This window comes from Echeneis naucrates, chromosome 12 (assembly GCF_900963305.1).
Source record: "Echeneis naucrates chromosome 12, fEcheNa1.1, whole genome shotgun sequence".
Lineage (NCBI taxonomy): Eukaryota > Metazoa > Chordata > Actinopteri > Carangiformes > Echeneidae > Echeneis > Echeneis naucrates.
The window spans coordinates 3709117-3724514 of record NC_042522.1 but is presented as its reverse complement, the minus strand read 5'-3'; the positions used below and the strand labels follow the sequence as shown (position 1 = coordinate 3724514).

At 41.3% G+C, this 15398-nt stretch overlaps 1 protein-coding gene across 1 annotated transcript in view; it reads left to right on the top strand.

Moving 5' to 3' along the window:
• The window catches only part of tln1 (talin 1), a 58465-nt gene extending 45595 nt beyond the window's left edge, over nt 1-12870 (top strand). The window contains exons 47-57 of the mRNA XM_029515236.1: nt 87-212; nt 644-760; nt 853-1038; nt 1637-1744; nt 2684-2789; nt 3121-3245; nt 3451-3576; nt 4141-4203; nt 4290-4472; nt 11197-11322; nt 11643-12870. Coding sequence (XP_029371096.1) covers nt 87-212; nt 644-760; nt 853-1038; nt 1637-1744; nt 2684-2789; nt 3121-3245; nt 3451-3576; nt 4141-4203; nt 4290-4472; nt 11197-11322; nt 11643-11777 — 1401 coding nt within the window. The 3' untranslated portion in view covers nt 11778-12870. The remainder of the gene's footprint in view (nt 1-86; nt 213-643; nt 761-852; nt 1039-1636; nt 1745-2683; nt 2790-3120; nt 3246-3450; nt 3577-4140; nt 4204-4289; nt 4473-11196; nt 11323-11642) is intronic.
• The last annotated feature ends 2528 nt before the right edge of the window (nt 12871-15398 follow it).

The following is a 15398-nucleotide window of genomic DNA, read 5'->3' as shown; positions in this document are numbered from 1 at the left end:
CAGCTCAGAGATAGCTGCTATGTCATGCTCCCACGTCATACTCACATGTGAGGGCACCAGTTCAGACCGTGTGCTACTCTCTGCAGGTTGTCTTGATCAATGCAGTGAAGGATGTGGCCAAAGCACTGGGAAACCTCATCAGCACCACCAAAGCAGCTGCAGGCAAACCCCATGATGATCCCAGCATGCTGCAGCTGAAGAACTCTGCCAAGGTAACTAACAAAAATCGAGATGTAAATGCTCTTATACGGAAATGTTCTGCTCAACAATGCTCTACAATCACCTCAAATCTAAATGTCTTTTCAATACCTGTCGACCTCCACACCTCTAAACCTTTACACCTGTACACCTCCATGACTGTAGACCTCTACACCACATCCATAAACATTCATACATCTGTACACCTCCACACTTGTCCATCTCTAAAACCTATCCACTTCTTCTGCACCTTGCATTACCACACATCACACCTCTACACCTCACCTAATCCACATGGTGTGAGGTATAAATGAAACAAACTGAGAGAGATTGAGATTTTCAAATGTGATGTAATGATAAACTGGGCAGATAGTGCAGTCCTGTTTGTGTCATGTATGTCGCTAGTCTGGGATTCAATGCTCAAAAGAGGGATCTGTTGTTGCAGGTAATGGTGACCAATGTGACATCCCTGCTGAAGACAGTAAAAGCTGTGGAGGATGAAGCCACGAAGGGGACCAGAGCTTTGGAGGCCACTATTGAACACATCAAACAGGAGCTAGCTGTAAGTAATCAAATATCTCAATGTATCTGCAGTACTTCAACCAGGTCATGTGATTCACAAAGCTCAAAGCGTCCCTTGATTTTACTGTACAGGTGTTTAGCAGTTCTGAACCACCACCGAAGACGACAACACCAGAAGAGTTCATTCGTATGACAAAAGGGATCACAATGGCAACAGCAAAGGCAGTGGCTGCTGGGAACTCTTGTCGTCAGGAAGACATCATTGCAACAGCGAATCTCAGCAGGAGAGCCATTGCTGACATGCTGCACTCCTGCAAGGTACAGGTTCTTGTCAGGAGGCAGAGCAGGCATCAGCCAATATTTCCTGTGAGAGGTTGCTATACTTACACGATTTCTCCAAATGTCTGACACCCCCCCCCCCCACCTGTTTTAACAGTGTTTAGAGTATGCAGTGCATGGATTTGAGTGTATAGATTTTTAAGAATGAAAAATCAACTCCCTAGACCCTAACCCTGTCCTGACACAGTACGATCATATGACAGAGCTAAAGGAAATATACGATTTTAATATTAGAAATTATTTTAATGAAGCACATTCAGATCAGTTTGAGTTAGTACTTTGTCTCGTCTCTGATGTGCCGATGGCCACAACTGATGTCTGTATACAGTCATTGCATTATGTTGTAAGATCTGAGTCAAGGTAGGAGATTGGTCCAGTAGACAGTCATTGAGGTTAGCAAGAGGTCATGGTTAAAAGTACTGACTGTTGGCAGAGCACTGGATTGAAGCATGACTTGAACGGTATTAATCTGATGTGTAAAAGTTTTCCTTTTTTGTTTTGCACCTGTAGCTGAATATGACATGAAATGGAAGCTGTCAACGTTCAGGGAGTTCAGGTCTTTTCTCTCTGGTTTCAGGAAGCTGCATACCACCCTGAGGTCAGCAAAGATGTCCAAATGAGAGCCCTGCGCTTTGGCAACGAATGTGCCTCTGGATATCTGGGACTACTGGAACATGTGTTGGTGGTAAGATTTTGACTCACACACATGAAAACTCTACAGTGTCTTCTCCTGTAAGTAGCCTCCCTTTGTGTCATTTGCTGTCTCCTCTTTGTCTCTCTTACTTGTTTCTCCTGTGTGTCCTCTTGTGTCTCCCCATGCGTCACCTGGCTGCATTTCCTGCTGTGTCTCTTTCAATTCTTTCTGTATGTTATATTTCTCTGTATTTCTCCTACCTGTGTCTTCCCCACTTTCCTCCTTGGAATTGCTCTTGAGTGTCTTTCTGTGTCTTCGTGTGTCTCTTGTATCTTTTCCTGTGTCCTTCCAGTGTGTTTTCTCATGTCTCCTCCTCTTTTTTGTTTGGTGTCTCATCTTGCATGTCCTCATGCATCGTTTATTGTGACTACACTATAAAGTGTATGTGATATCACTGTGGCAAAAGTGTGTCCCGCAGCTTTAATCTGACATCCATAAAAAATGTTTGTTCCTGGAGATTTAAAGCTGAGGAAGAGAGACAATGTAAATGATGGGTCTATATATACAGCACTATTACATATGCCCCTGTTAATTAATCACCACAGTGACAGGAAAGAAGGAGGAATTCTGACTGAATTCTGGTGATCAGTGGTTGCTAACCCAAATGTGTGCACGAGTACATGTGAACACGTGGGTGAGGTGTTCTTTCCACATGATTCTCCAGGATAGCTCCAATATTTGTCCAACTTCATCGCCTGCTCTTCCTTTAACAGTCCAAGAAAAAAAACGCTCTTTAATATTTTGTCCTCTGACATATTTGAATTGCAGTGTGTTTGATGCCATGCTACTGCAATTTTATCTGCCTGTTCCATCTCAGTATTAGTTTATCATTTGCATTCATCTTAGAATTTGTTAAGAACAGACTGGGCTTCAATATAGGCTATCTGTACAAAGGTAGATCTAAAGCCTGTGACTCTGTCCCTTCCACAGATCATCCAGAAACCTTCTCATGACCTGAAACAGCAGTTAGCCAGTTACTCCAAGAGGGTTGCAGGCTCTGTCACTGAGCTCATCCAGGCTGCAGAAGCCATGAAAGGTATATTAAGTCTGTTTAGATTCTCTGAGAAAGATGAATTGACGGCAACTGGACTTCATGTGTCTGTGTCACTGTGACTCAAGCAGCATTTGTTTGCACCTGAGCCCAGGTGACTTTAAGGACTAACTCTAAAGAGCTTTTAAAGAACAGTTAAGATCATGTAAAGAACAGTTAAAGAACAGGTTAGGAACATTTAACTTGTACAATGAAATGTTAGAGGATTGTATCAGTGCCGTTGAAACATGTTTGAGACACCATTTTAACAGCCAACAATATTCTGAGGCAATCAACTGCTGATAAACTGTGAGAGCTTTGTGGGTGTGTGTCAAAGGCACGGAGTGGGTGGACCCTGAGGACCCCACTGTCATCGCAGAGAATGAACTGCTAGGAGCAGCAGCAGCTATTGAGGCAGCTGCCAAGAAACTGGAGCAGCTGAGGCCAAGGACCAAACCCAAGGTTAGATGATTTCAGAGTCTATTAACCTCAGCACAGGGTCACAGGATGAGCTCCTCAGAAGTGATGGCCCTCACAGACACTAACTCGTTAACATAACTAAGCTAGGCTAGATTCCAGTTCCTCTCTCTGTAGATCAGCCTGTCTTACTATACTGTGACACAAAATGTATATTGGACATTCATTGGTATCCCTCTCTTATAAACAGGAGGCAGATGAAAGCTTGAACTTTGAGGAGCAGATTCTGGAGGCAGCCAAGTCTATCGCAGCTGCCACTAGTGCTCTGGTGAAAGCTGCCTCAGCTGCACAAAGGGAGCTGGTGGCTCAGGGGAAGGTACAATGATCCACTGTTCACAGACGTGTTAATTTGTCTAGAGCTGCAGAGTTTTACTCACCATAAATAAACTCAAATCATGTCATGGTACTGAGATACATGAGACATCTTTTTATCATTTAGATATGAAGTTGGGGAACTCAAAACTTGCACAACACAAAATAGCTCCTTTTTCTTGAACTTAATCAAAAACATCTTCTGTTTATTGCCAATCAATCACTTACAAACATTTTTTAGCAGGAAGGTTGTAGATTCATTGAAACGACAGATTCATCATCTGCATTATGTAAACTGGAGCCTGGTGAAAGAACTGGTTTTAATTTCCAGGCAGGTACAGGGGTTAATTTTAAGTTCTCACCTGAGTTTCATTAAATTATTTGGGGGGAAAAAACTGATTAAGGTTAGAGAAACACCTGTTAAAGTACTGTTTAATTCATTAATCCCTGTTATTGTTCTCTCGATTGTCAGCTTGTTCACCACATGAATTTGATATACTAATGAAACGTGAGCACTTCAGGAGTACTGACTTGTAACACTGATAAACTGGTATTATGGTGTTCTCAGGTGGGAGCAATCCCAGCCAACGCTGTGGATGATGGACAGTGGTCTCAGGGGCTGATCTCAGCTGTAAGTCTCTTACCTTCAGAATAATATAGAATTTTCACAAAAAACTGATAATGACACATCTTACAATCAATGATTTGACTCCTCAGGCTCGAATGGTTGCCGCAGCAACCAACAACCTGTGTGAGGCAGCAAACTCTGCAGTGCAGGGCCATGCCAGTGAGGAGAAGCTCATCTCGTCAGCTAAGCAGGTAGCGGCTTCCACTGCTCAGTTGCTGGTGGCTTGCAAGGTCAAGGCTGACCAGGACTCCCAGACCATGAAGAGGCTCCAGGTTAGTCTATCAGGCCCCTCCGCACACTGATTTCTGGTATAGCTACAAGATGCTGATAGCCCAGTCATTTCTGAGAGATGATATCAGGGAAGAATGATGGCAGAAAACAAAAGTTTATTACTGTCACACCTGGAAGTCACTTAATTTGTTCTGCACTAAGGGAAAAAATTACCCATTGTGGACCTTTAGTTCGGGCTCATATGATTTTCACCAAACTTAAGTTAAATAGACTGCCAGGTCTATCAAGTTTTCCTGCTTCACTGGACACTTTTCCAATGATCAGATGGCACATTGCTGCCACACTTCAATTTATTGCAGAGTTTGGCCTCAGAATTCAGGTCAGCTCTAATCAGTGCAGCAATCATGGTACAAAGAGTTAGTGAACTTACAGTGTCTTCAAACACACCAACTGCAGCATGGTCTTGCTCACCCGCTACTCTCCATCTCTCTTTAAGCACAGATTATAGCAGTGAACCACACTTTAAATAATAATCGTAAATAATAATAGCTTGAATAAACCTGAAGTGACAATAGATGTGTGAACAATGTGTTTTAATGTTTATGCATTTTTCAGTATTTTTATGTATTCTTCAGTAGTAACTAATAAGCTGAGTGGGAATTTGTATTGTCAGATGGGTTAACATACTGATCTTTTGGATCTGAAAATAAGTTCTAATGTAAAAGTAGATCACGATGTAACAAAGTGACTCTTCCCCTTAAATATGATATGATCACAGTAAATAAGACAGATATAGAAACAAGGTACTTACAATTTATTTATATATTTATTTCAAATCAAATCAAATCAGATTTATTTGTATAGCGCCAAATCATAACAAAGTTACATCAAGGCACTTTACATATAGAGCAGGTCTGGACCAAACTCTTTATAAATTTATTTAAAGAGACCCAACAGATCCCCCGATGAGCAAGCACTTGGTGACAGTGGCAAGGAAAAACTTCCTTTAAGAGGCAGAAACCTCGAGCAGAACCAGGCTCAGGGGGGGCGGCCATCTGCCTCGACTGGTTGGGTTGAGAGTGGGGGAGAGAGAGAGAGAGAGAGAGATAGGAATTGGGGGGGGGGGGTTGTTGCAGGTGTTGCAGGAACATGGGATGGCATAAATGATATTTATTATTATTATTTTAAAGTTTTTGTTTTTTTTTTTGCTTGTTTTTTCATTTGTGGCTACTTTTTAACCCTTTATTTTCATGAGTATTTGGCAGAGAGACCACCAGTAAACAAGAAAAGAGAAAGTGGAATGAGAGAGAGCAACAATCTCTAGCCAGATACAAGCCTGGGATACCGCTTTTATGTGGCATACACTCTAATCACTCCATCACGAGAGCTGCTGTGGGAGAAATTGAACTTGAGTTGTCACCTGGTAACGAAAAAGCCAGGCTTCAAAGTTAGCTCTGTCCCCCATTAATCCTGCATGATCAGACTGACACCTGACCTGAGCAGGTGTTCATCCTAGCTCTTCTACCTGCTGAAAAGACAGACAGAAAGACTTAATCAATCTTTCAAACTTACATTTATGGGAGGTTCCCTTAAAATACCAACAGCAATGGACATCACAAGGGAAGAAAATTACATAGTGCAAATATAGCAGTGCACACGTATCCTGTATTCATCGACCAAGCTGAGTTTGTTATTATTGTAGCCCCCACTCCGAGTTTGGCCCGTGTCCTCTTCTCTGCAATTGTCACCAGAGTCCAGCTTCATGCCGACCACAGAGCTGGCCTGCCTGCTCAGCTTGGCCAGTCTGGATGAATCCTTCGAATCCCCCTTTTATATGTCCATACATATATACATCCACAGGAGTTTCCTGAGGAAAACAAATCAAACACTCTCCAACAGCTGAGGTTGCCCGAGAGCGTACTGTATGTTAGAAGTTATTTATAGACCGGACTATAGCGTGTTTAGGGTTACAGGTGAGCTGCATGATCTGTACAGCTGCTACATCAGGATTAGCATGCCCTATATTTAGCACAGGTACAAGACCACCTCATATTCTACTACATTGCATTTACTTTAAAGGGCTCATCTTCATATTTCACAAAACTGAGGGGGAATCAGAAGAGACTGGCAGAGTTTGAGATACCATGACAATAGTTTTTTATTACTCAACATCCAAAGACTCCTAATGTCCTACACTTTCTCAGACTTTATAGACCTCCCTCACAGACTGAGTGGGGCTGACAAAACCAAACTGACCTTTGTGTTATATTGGAGTGTCTCTTCAGTGTCTTTCTTTCCTGTTTAGCTCCAGTAAATGCACTGAAACACTTAACAGCATAATGTGGAACAGGAGGGTCATTCTGACCTTTATGTGTAACTGATGCGGTCAGTCCCAAGACATAACAGAAACTAGAAGTATCTCCTGTCACTTAATCCACCCAAAAATACTATCTTTAAGGCTGTGTATGCTTGCAGTGAACACATCAGCCTCCCCATGCCTTCTCATATTCTCTGACCCAATCAGCAGTGGCTTATCTCCTCCTCTTCTGAGCCTGCAGCTGCCACTCCAGTAATTCCCATACATTTATGTCTGCTGTTGCTCTGGAAACAATCCACCGGTCTAGCCATAGCACAGAGAACTGGAAACATTAACCTCGATCTATGATTACAGCAACAGCACTTGCTCTCATCACTCTCTGCCATGGTCCTGTTAAGGCTGTAATTATTCAGAGTGCTGAGTAATCCACAGTGTCTCTGTTCAATTTGTGAATAATTCTGGAAAGCAGCAGGAGGGTCAGGGACAGAAATGACTTTTATGCTGATCTTCCAGTTTCTGTGCCATCTACAGTGATCCATTACTATACAACAGCCAACCAGTTCATGGACAGATTATTACAGCTCTTTGTATTAGTGTCAATGTTTGTATCGACTATGTTGTGCACAAAATCATTCCTTATTTACACACTCATCCTTTATTGACTGATGTTTGGTGCAACTGTGAAATTTTAGCTTTAAAAATTCCACCAGTAGAACAGAAGAAGAGCATCTGTGGCCTATTGGCAGCTTTCCTGCTAATAATGTCACAATTCTGTGTTGTGATGTGTATGTAAAAATATAGGATCTCTAATAAGATGTCCATGACATTACTTCAAGATACACTATTGCCAAACGGATTCACTCACCCGCCTTGACTCGCATACTGTATAAATGTAAGTGACATCCCATTCTTAATCCATAGGGTTTAAAATTATGTCAGCCCACCCTTTGCAGCTATACACAGCTTCAACTCTTCTAGGAAGGCTATCCACAAGGTTTAGGAGTGCGTTTGTGGGAATTTTTGACCATTCTTCTAGAATTGCATTTGTGAGGTCGTACACTGATGTTGGACGAGAAGTCATGGCTCTCAGTCTCCACTCTAATTCAGTTCTGTCGGGTTGAGGTCAGGACTCTGTGCAGGCCAGACAAGTTCATCCACACCAAACTCTCTCATCCATGTCTCTATGGACAAAGGGGCAGGTTCTTCAACAGAAACATAGACTTTGCGTTAAAATGTGAAGTTTGATGGATTAAAAGTACAGTGGAAACTGTAGTGATCACCTCTGTCTGTTAAACTGAGCAGTGCTGATTATTCAAAATCCTTTCCTTGTTTGTCGTTGTGATTATTATTCACATTAAATGACAATAACAGCCTTGTTATTTGCTTAATCCCGCTGTTTCGAATTAAAGTTCTTCAGCTGTTTAATACAAATATATGAATCCATAGGAATTATTCTATCCCAAAATTTAATCACATCAGTGGTTGATTACTTTTGGATAATCATAGTTGGTTTTCAGTCTGATTTCTGTGTGAAATAAGGCACTTTGCGTCTAATGGATCCCCAGGTCTCAGTTTTGGATGTTTGGATGTACTTGTTTGGAGACCTGAGAGACTCTGAACCTTTCAGTAGGCAGCCATGAACGCCAGTGCTTACTGAGATTTAGCTTCAGTAATGCTCTGCAGCATGACCTGGATGACTGTATGGACCCATGGAACAAACACTAGATTCTTTATTAAAGTCTTAAAGACTCCCCAGCCCAAAAATTTGTCAAATTATTATTATTATTTTTTTTTTTTTCTAATTATTAACATGTAAATGTAGCATTTGGGTTCTGCTACGAGACATTTCAGCTGCGAAGTCTTGAGTGCGCGACTCCAATGCAGTTTCAATACCAGATCTGAAAAGTTGGGTTCAGTTTTTCAGCTCCTCAGTTGGATTTCATTCGTCACAAATCCTAGCAACCAATCCCGTGGATTTTCTTTCCCAGTTCATTTACATTATACATGCAAAGACTGGAATGCGGCAGCAACATAAAACAGACAGCGATGGCGAACGCTTGCTCTGTGTTTGGGTGTGGAGAGGCTAATCATGATACCAGCCTTCATCCTTTACCAAAAGATCATACCACGCGGGAGAAGTGGTTGCAACAGCGGTTGAAAGCTGGCGCAGCGCCCTGCTGTTACCGAGCAACCCAGATCAGGCAGTGGCGGTGGGCAGGCACAAGTCTGATTCATTTGCATACTCATGAATATTCATAAAACCTGGATTTTTTTCAATGGGGGAGAAATAGTTGACGTGTTTTTAGCCTCTTTGAGAGCTTTCAATCAAAAATAGTCATAGCAGAGCATTTTTACACATTTGAAATTTTTGGGTTAGGGGTCTAATTAAAGTCCGTAAGATCTGGGGCAATGTTGCGATGTTTGGAAAGGCAGACTTTTCCCACGTTGAGGCTTGACATTACCCCTCTTCTCAATGGTCATCAAACCAATTTATCTGCAAGATAAAAAAAAGTGGACTGTTGGTGGGTAATATTTAAAGATCAATGTACAGATAATTGGTAATACAGGGAATATTTGCATGTCACAGTTACACATTCATCATGATCAGGAACTAGTAAATATTTCCAAAGTGAATACAGGACAGTCATTGTAATTGGCAGAGTAAAATGGTTGTGGCAGACCATTGTCAAGTACAGCACACTGTTGCTAGGGATGCCGGTCTGATCAGAGGAGCGCAGCAGAACAGAGGAACTACGCAGGATATTTGCCTTATGGTTAATTTTAGCCTTCATTAAACAGCTGCGGACTAACTGTGATGTTAGATAATGACTCGTAACTTGTTATTGTGACTGAAAACTAAACCTGCAGAACCAGAGCTTGACCCCTGTGTCCCAGCTCTCATCACTGGGGCAGCGCAACTGCAACACAAAAGTGTTCCTGACTTATAGCAGTACACAAATACACACAACGTAAAACATTGTCAACTGATCCACTTTTTGAAACAACATTGTGTCTCTAATTAATTATTGCACTTGTAAGCCCTTCAGGGTGAATGGCACACAACAACCACATTCTCCACCACAACCCTCTCACATTTGCATAACAACATTTGTGTGTGTAGGTATACTGTAGCTTCCGTAGAGGAATAGCTGAGCAAGGTCAGGAAACGGACACAAGCTAGTTAGCTTGCTCTGGTAAGCAAATGTCACAACATCCCAAAGTAGCCTAACACAAACATTACATTAACATTACATCCATGAACTTACTTGATTGACGTGCATGGGTTTGGTCGCTGTCAACTTCTTGCAGCCTTTACCCACAATCACTGTAGGAGTTAGGGTTTCATCAGGAACTCTTTTCCATAATTTTGGCAATATATGGCCATGTGGTCATTTGTTTCTGTTTGTCTAGTGCACCGCAAAGCAGTGTCCTTTGTCCAATCAGTCGCCTGAAGGTACCTACCCTCTCCGCTTTGGTTAATGATGATGTTGTTGTTTCTCTATTGCTGTTGTGTTTTCTGATTTGTTTCTCTTTTGCTGTTGTGATTTGCACTTCCAAGCCACAAGTAAAACATAACATACCAAATTACAAGTCAAATTAAAAAAATTTTCATGACAAAACAAGACATATCCCGTTGTATAGATCTCAAATAACAGAACTGAAATGACATGAAACTGGAATTAGTGGGATGTAGACCGCCAGATGGGTTAGTGTTAGTGTTGGGATGGTCATGGATTATTTCACTGAGTGCAGTTTGTATTCAAGTGAAAACAGACTATCAATGATCAGTAATGTCCATTTTTAGATCATTAGCTCCCGTCAAAGTCTCCTTGGTTTAATATTATGTCTGTCCCTGTTCAGCGTGTACACAGCTGATGAGGGCCTTCAAAGTGTTAAGTGTGTCAGGGTGAAACTAACAATCACATTCCAGCCAAAGATAAACCAGTGAGGAGGATTCACTTGTGTCTGTGAATCCTCCCCATTGGTTTATGTCCACCTAGTGTCAGATTTCAACCCACAGAGCCACAAAAGGACAAAACTTGTCTTAGAGCTGAGCTGCCTGATGACATGAATGTTTGGCTTTGAGCAGGCTACTGCTTGTTGCCTTTTACAGTCGTTCTCAGCGCTAGGCAAGAAGAAAAAAAACTTTTGTTTTGGCAACTGGCCAACCACCATTGGTGGAGGTTATCATTCCCTTTCCTGGAGTTTCAGTGGATTTGTCGGATGCTACAAGTCTGTAGAATCCCCTCATATGACTTAACTGTTTACATCTCTCATTTCTCGTTCGGTTTTAGTTTGACTCTCTCTCTCTCTCTCTCTCTCTCTCTCTCTATATATATATATATCTATATATATATATATATATATATATATATATATACACACACACACACACACACACACACACACACACTCACTCCTGGCTGACTGTGTGTTTCTGTGTTTAGGCGGCTGGAAATGCTGTAAAGAGGGCATCTGATAACCTAGTGAAGGCAGCACAGAAAGCAGCATTTGATGCTCAGGACGACCAAGCTGTGGTGGTCAAGAGTAAGATGGTGGGAGGCATTGCTCAGGTGAGTCACATGAACACAGTGGGAATGCTAAGCAAGCACAATTGTAGCCCACCAAATACTGTAATACACATACATGCAAAATAAAGAGATTAAAGAAAAAGATCTGTCAACTGTCAAAAATCTAAATGATGTCACTTAACACACAGGTTAGCTTTAAATTGTGTTGGGATTTTTTGGGGTGTCAGTGTATCAGTGTATTTATGAGTCTCTTTTATAGCTGGAGTGTCAATGTTACGAAAGTCCTCTGCAGAACAATTTATCAGGCTGAGTGCCCACTGACTGTGTCTGTGGACTGGTTTATACACCATGTTGTTTTGCAGATTATTGCTGCTCAGGAGGAGATGCTACGGAAGGAGAGGGAGCTTGATGAAGCCAGGAAGAAGCTGGCCATGATCAGGCAGCAGCAGTACAAGTTCCTCCCCTCAGAGCTGAGGGATGAGGGCCAGGAGCAGTGAGAGTGTAAAACACATATAGTAGCACAGCAGTGAACACTCAGGACCTTCCCAGCTACATGTAGAAGAGCTTCATGCTTTATTAACAGCCAGATTTAGTTTCTTCCACACGATCATTCTCTGTATTCATCTTAAGTCGAAAGCAAAAAGACACCAATGATTTTGAGCTTCTATGATACTGAACAGTAACAGTATGTATTTTCTTAATTTAGGTGTCTACTTTTGATTACGATCTTCAGCATATTAACATGCATTTCCTTCTTTTCGTCTGTGTGCATGTCTTCACTGTGTACATTTTGTTTAGCTTTGTATTAAACCGTCTTCACTGTTAAAACTTAGAGGTGACAGCCAACACAATTGCTGCTTCTATGCAGATAATGCCTTATATATACAGATTTTCTATGCAAATATTAGTGTGTCTGATGGTCACATGACTCCAGTACTTTGTGTCAAGAACTATTCAGTATTTTTACATTTGGAAACATGAACTTTGCGATGGAACAAATCAAAGTGGAGAAATGTGGGTTGTTGTTGTTGTTGTTTTTTTGTTTTTTGTTTTTTTTATTGCGACTAAGATGTTTTAAAATATTTCAGTAAAGCTTTGGTATTTCAGTAGAAGGCGCTTCAGTATTCAGGGCTCGATTGGAGTGCGTGTTTTGTGTAAAGATCATGAAGCCATATGTTGAACTCCAGTGTTTAATGATTCAAATTAGTAATATGTTGTCTCTTAGTGTCTGATGCTCAACTTCATACTTTATAGAGACTTCCTGTCTCATTACAATCCTGTGATGAACAGCTTCTACTTCTCTAATATTTTGTGGTAAAAGGATAGTTCTAGGACCTAATGTCAGCTCAAATTTAACATAGTTTTTAAGTAATTCCAACAGAGGAAATAACAAAACCTCATTTAAAGTGGCACATGGCTGTATCATCCGTCACAGTATTTAGAACAGACCAGAGATTAAATGACTATTTAATCAAGACTTCTTTTTACACATTTGATTTTCTGTGGTATACATGTAAAGCTGGTGTTCAGCTGTACCACCTGGTCACTGTAAAAGAGATTTTTATTCAATAAAGCCAGTTTTCAGTCTAACTGTTCAAATCTGTGTTTTCTTGTTAGTGTGGCTGCTTTGATCCCGATTTCAATAATGGTCAACGATGTCAAAGGCAGCCCTAAGATCTAACAGGACAAGTATGGAGGCCTATCGCTTGTCTGAAGTCATTCGAATGTCATCTGTAACTTTGACTCGTGCTGTTTCTGTACTATGATGAACTCTAAGACCTGACTGAAACGCTTCAAACAAGCCATTCCTATGCAGGTGTGAGTGTGTTAATTTGTAGAAAAACATCCTTCAGACCTGATAGCTACCAGAAGCCACTCATTTGAATCAGGTGTGTCGGAGTAGGAAACATCTAAAATGTGCAGGACAGTGGCCCTCCAGAACCAGATTTGTAGACCTCTGATGTAGATGATGAGACTACAGAAACTAGCTTGGCGAAATGTGTCGGTGAAAGAGATTCCTAAATCAAAACAGGTGTTAAGAGTTGTTTGAGAAGCTGATGCATTTGATGGTGGACTGCTGCCAATTGTTGAATTTTGGCTCTGATTGTTATGATTTTATTAAAATGCCCAGCGACTAAATGCATTCAGTTGCCTTTGTGTGTGGAATAAGACTATTTATTCCCCCCCAAAAAAAGTGACTAGTAGACATTTTGATTGGCGGGTAACTTTAGAAATTTACCAGTCACATTGACCAGTGATCAAAAAAAGTTAATTTATAGCCCTGGGGTCCTCCTCTCAAAGCAGGTTCAACATGAGTTTAACACTTAACTCTGAGTAGCTCTACTCTGAGTTTTTGGGTCCAGAACAGCAGATTCCATTTAGTTTGATCCCTTCGGAGTAGTTTCAACCGGAGTTAAGTGCGTGCACCCCAACTCTTAAAAGACAAAATCAATGGAGCCTGGATTCGACGGATTCACTGCTTGAATGGTAGGTTATTAATTTATTTCATTTAGGTACAATCCTGCGGCAGACAGGCGCACTTGGTTGCGATTTAAGATGAAATATAAAAACATTGCTCAAACAGGTAAGACCTCGGCATAATCTCATGGGGTACCTCAGTTTCTATCTGCCTGGTGGGTTAGGGTTAGACTTTTGCCAAGTGGTAGTTAAAGTATACTGAAACGAATCACTCATCTAGGATGAAGCGCACCATAAAACTGCCTGCTGCCTTTACAGAGGTAAATCCAGAGGGGCCTATAGACATAACAACTTGATTACGTACTTCCACTGCACAGATTGATACAGTGAGATGGATGTTCAGTAAACACCAGAGGGTCATTCTGTGGAATTCATGTGCAACTGTATCACTTAATGTCCTCCTTATGTGTTACCAGTAAAAGATTTAAAAAATTCACCTGCTGAGGAAAAAATAAAGGACAAAGAAATGCAATACTTTGTCCACCAGATTAGGAGGGCAGATCTAGAAATTGAAATACTGGGCACACGTTAGAGGTGGGTGCATAGTGAATTATGTTAACTATTGGAACATTAACCAAACTAACTCTTGTATTTATAGGAGATAAAGAAGACCAAATGAAATGTGTATTATGTATTTGACTTGTGTGGTGGTAATGATGGTGACTTAATCTCTGAAATGATACAGTTCACGCAGTTCCCTAAATCTGTCTGTAAACCTGTAAAAAAAACTCTAATTTGCAAAGAAACGCAGCACAACACAGAATTTCTGCTGACATGTGAAAACATGACTACAGTTGGTAATGTTTCAAATGTAAAGCCGGTGTAGGTTGTGTATGCCGTGAAAAGGGACCGCTCGAACAGATAACTGTCTGAAAATACTATGCGGGGTCTGATAACCATCTCCAGACGAATATTTCATTCTCTGCGCAGTAATGCTGCACCTTCATCCACGGTATCGTTATCAAAAGGACGTGCCACGTTAGTCGAACTTCTACTTTTTTTTATTTTAATTTAATTTTTTTTTTTTTTTTTTTTTTATAACAGACTTCCGAACATCGCTACGCCAATGAGGAAATCAAAAACCGTGTGTGGCTGAAAAGGGGCGGAGTCAGAGAGAAACTCAATTCATTGGAAAATCCAGGTCCCGGCCAGATTAGTTTCACGGAGTGAATTACTACGCTAACTGACTGAGAGGCTAAGTTACCTCTCTTTCTCTGGGTCGAGTTATCTGCCTTTTGTGAAACGGAAAACTCAAGAGTTTCCGTCATTTCAGGGTTAACACTAAACCTGCTTTGTGAAACGGACCTCAGGATGTAGGTGTGCTGAAGTGTTGCCTCCAAACTCTAGTCAGCGCTCAACCATCCACACACACGAGTGGCGGCCACCTTGTTTCATCCTGCCGTGCGCGGCTATGGCGTTCTCCTCTCTGTAGTTAAAAGCGAGATGTTTGAGAGCCCACGAGCTGCAGCACAAGGCCTGCGTGACTATGGCATGAACATGGAGCTTCCAGTTGGGGAGATGGATTTGGACTCAATGTTGCGGTTGGCAGACGCCTCGCAACAAGAACAGCAACACAAATAAAGCAGAAAGAGAACTGAGGTGTAGAAACATTGTAGAGAACTTGGATTGACATGATGCTT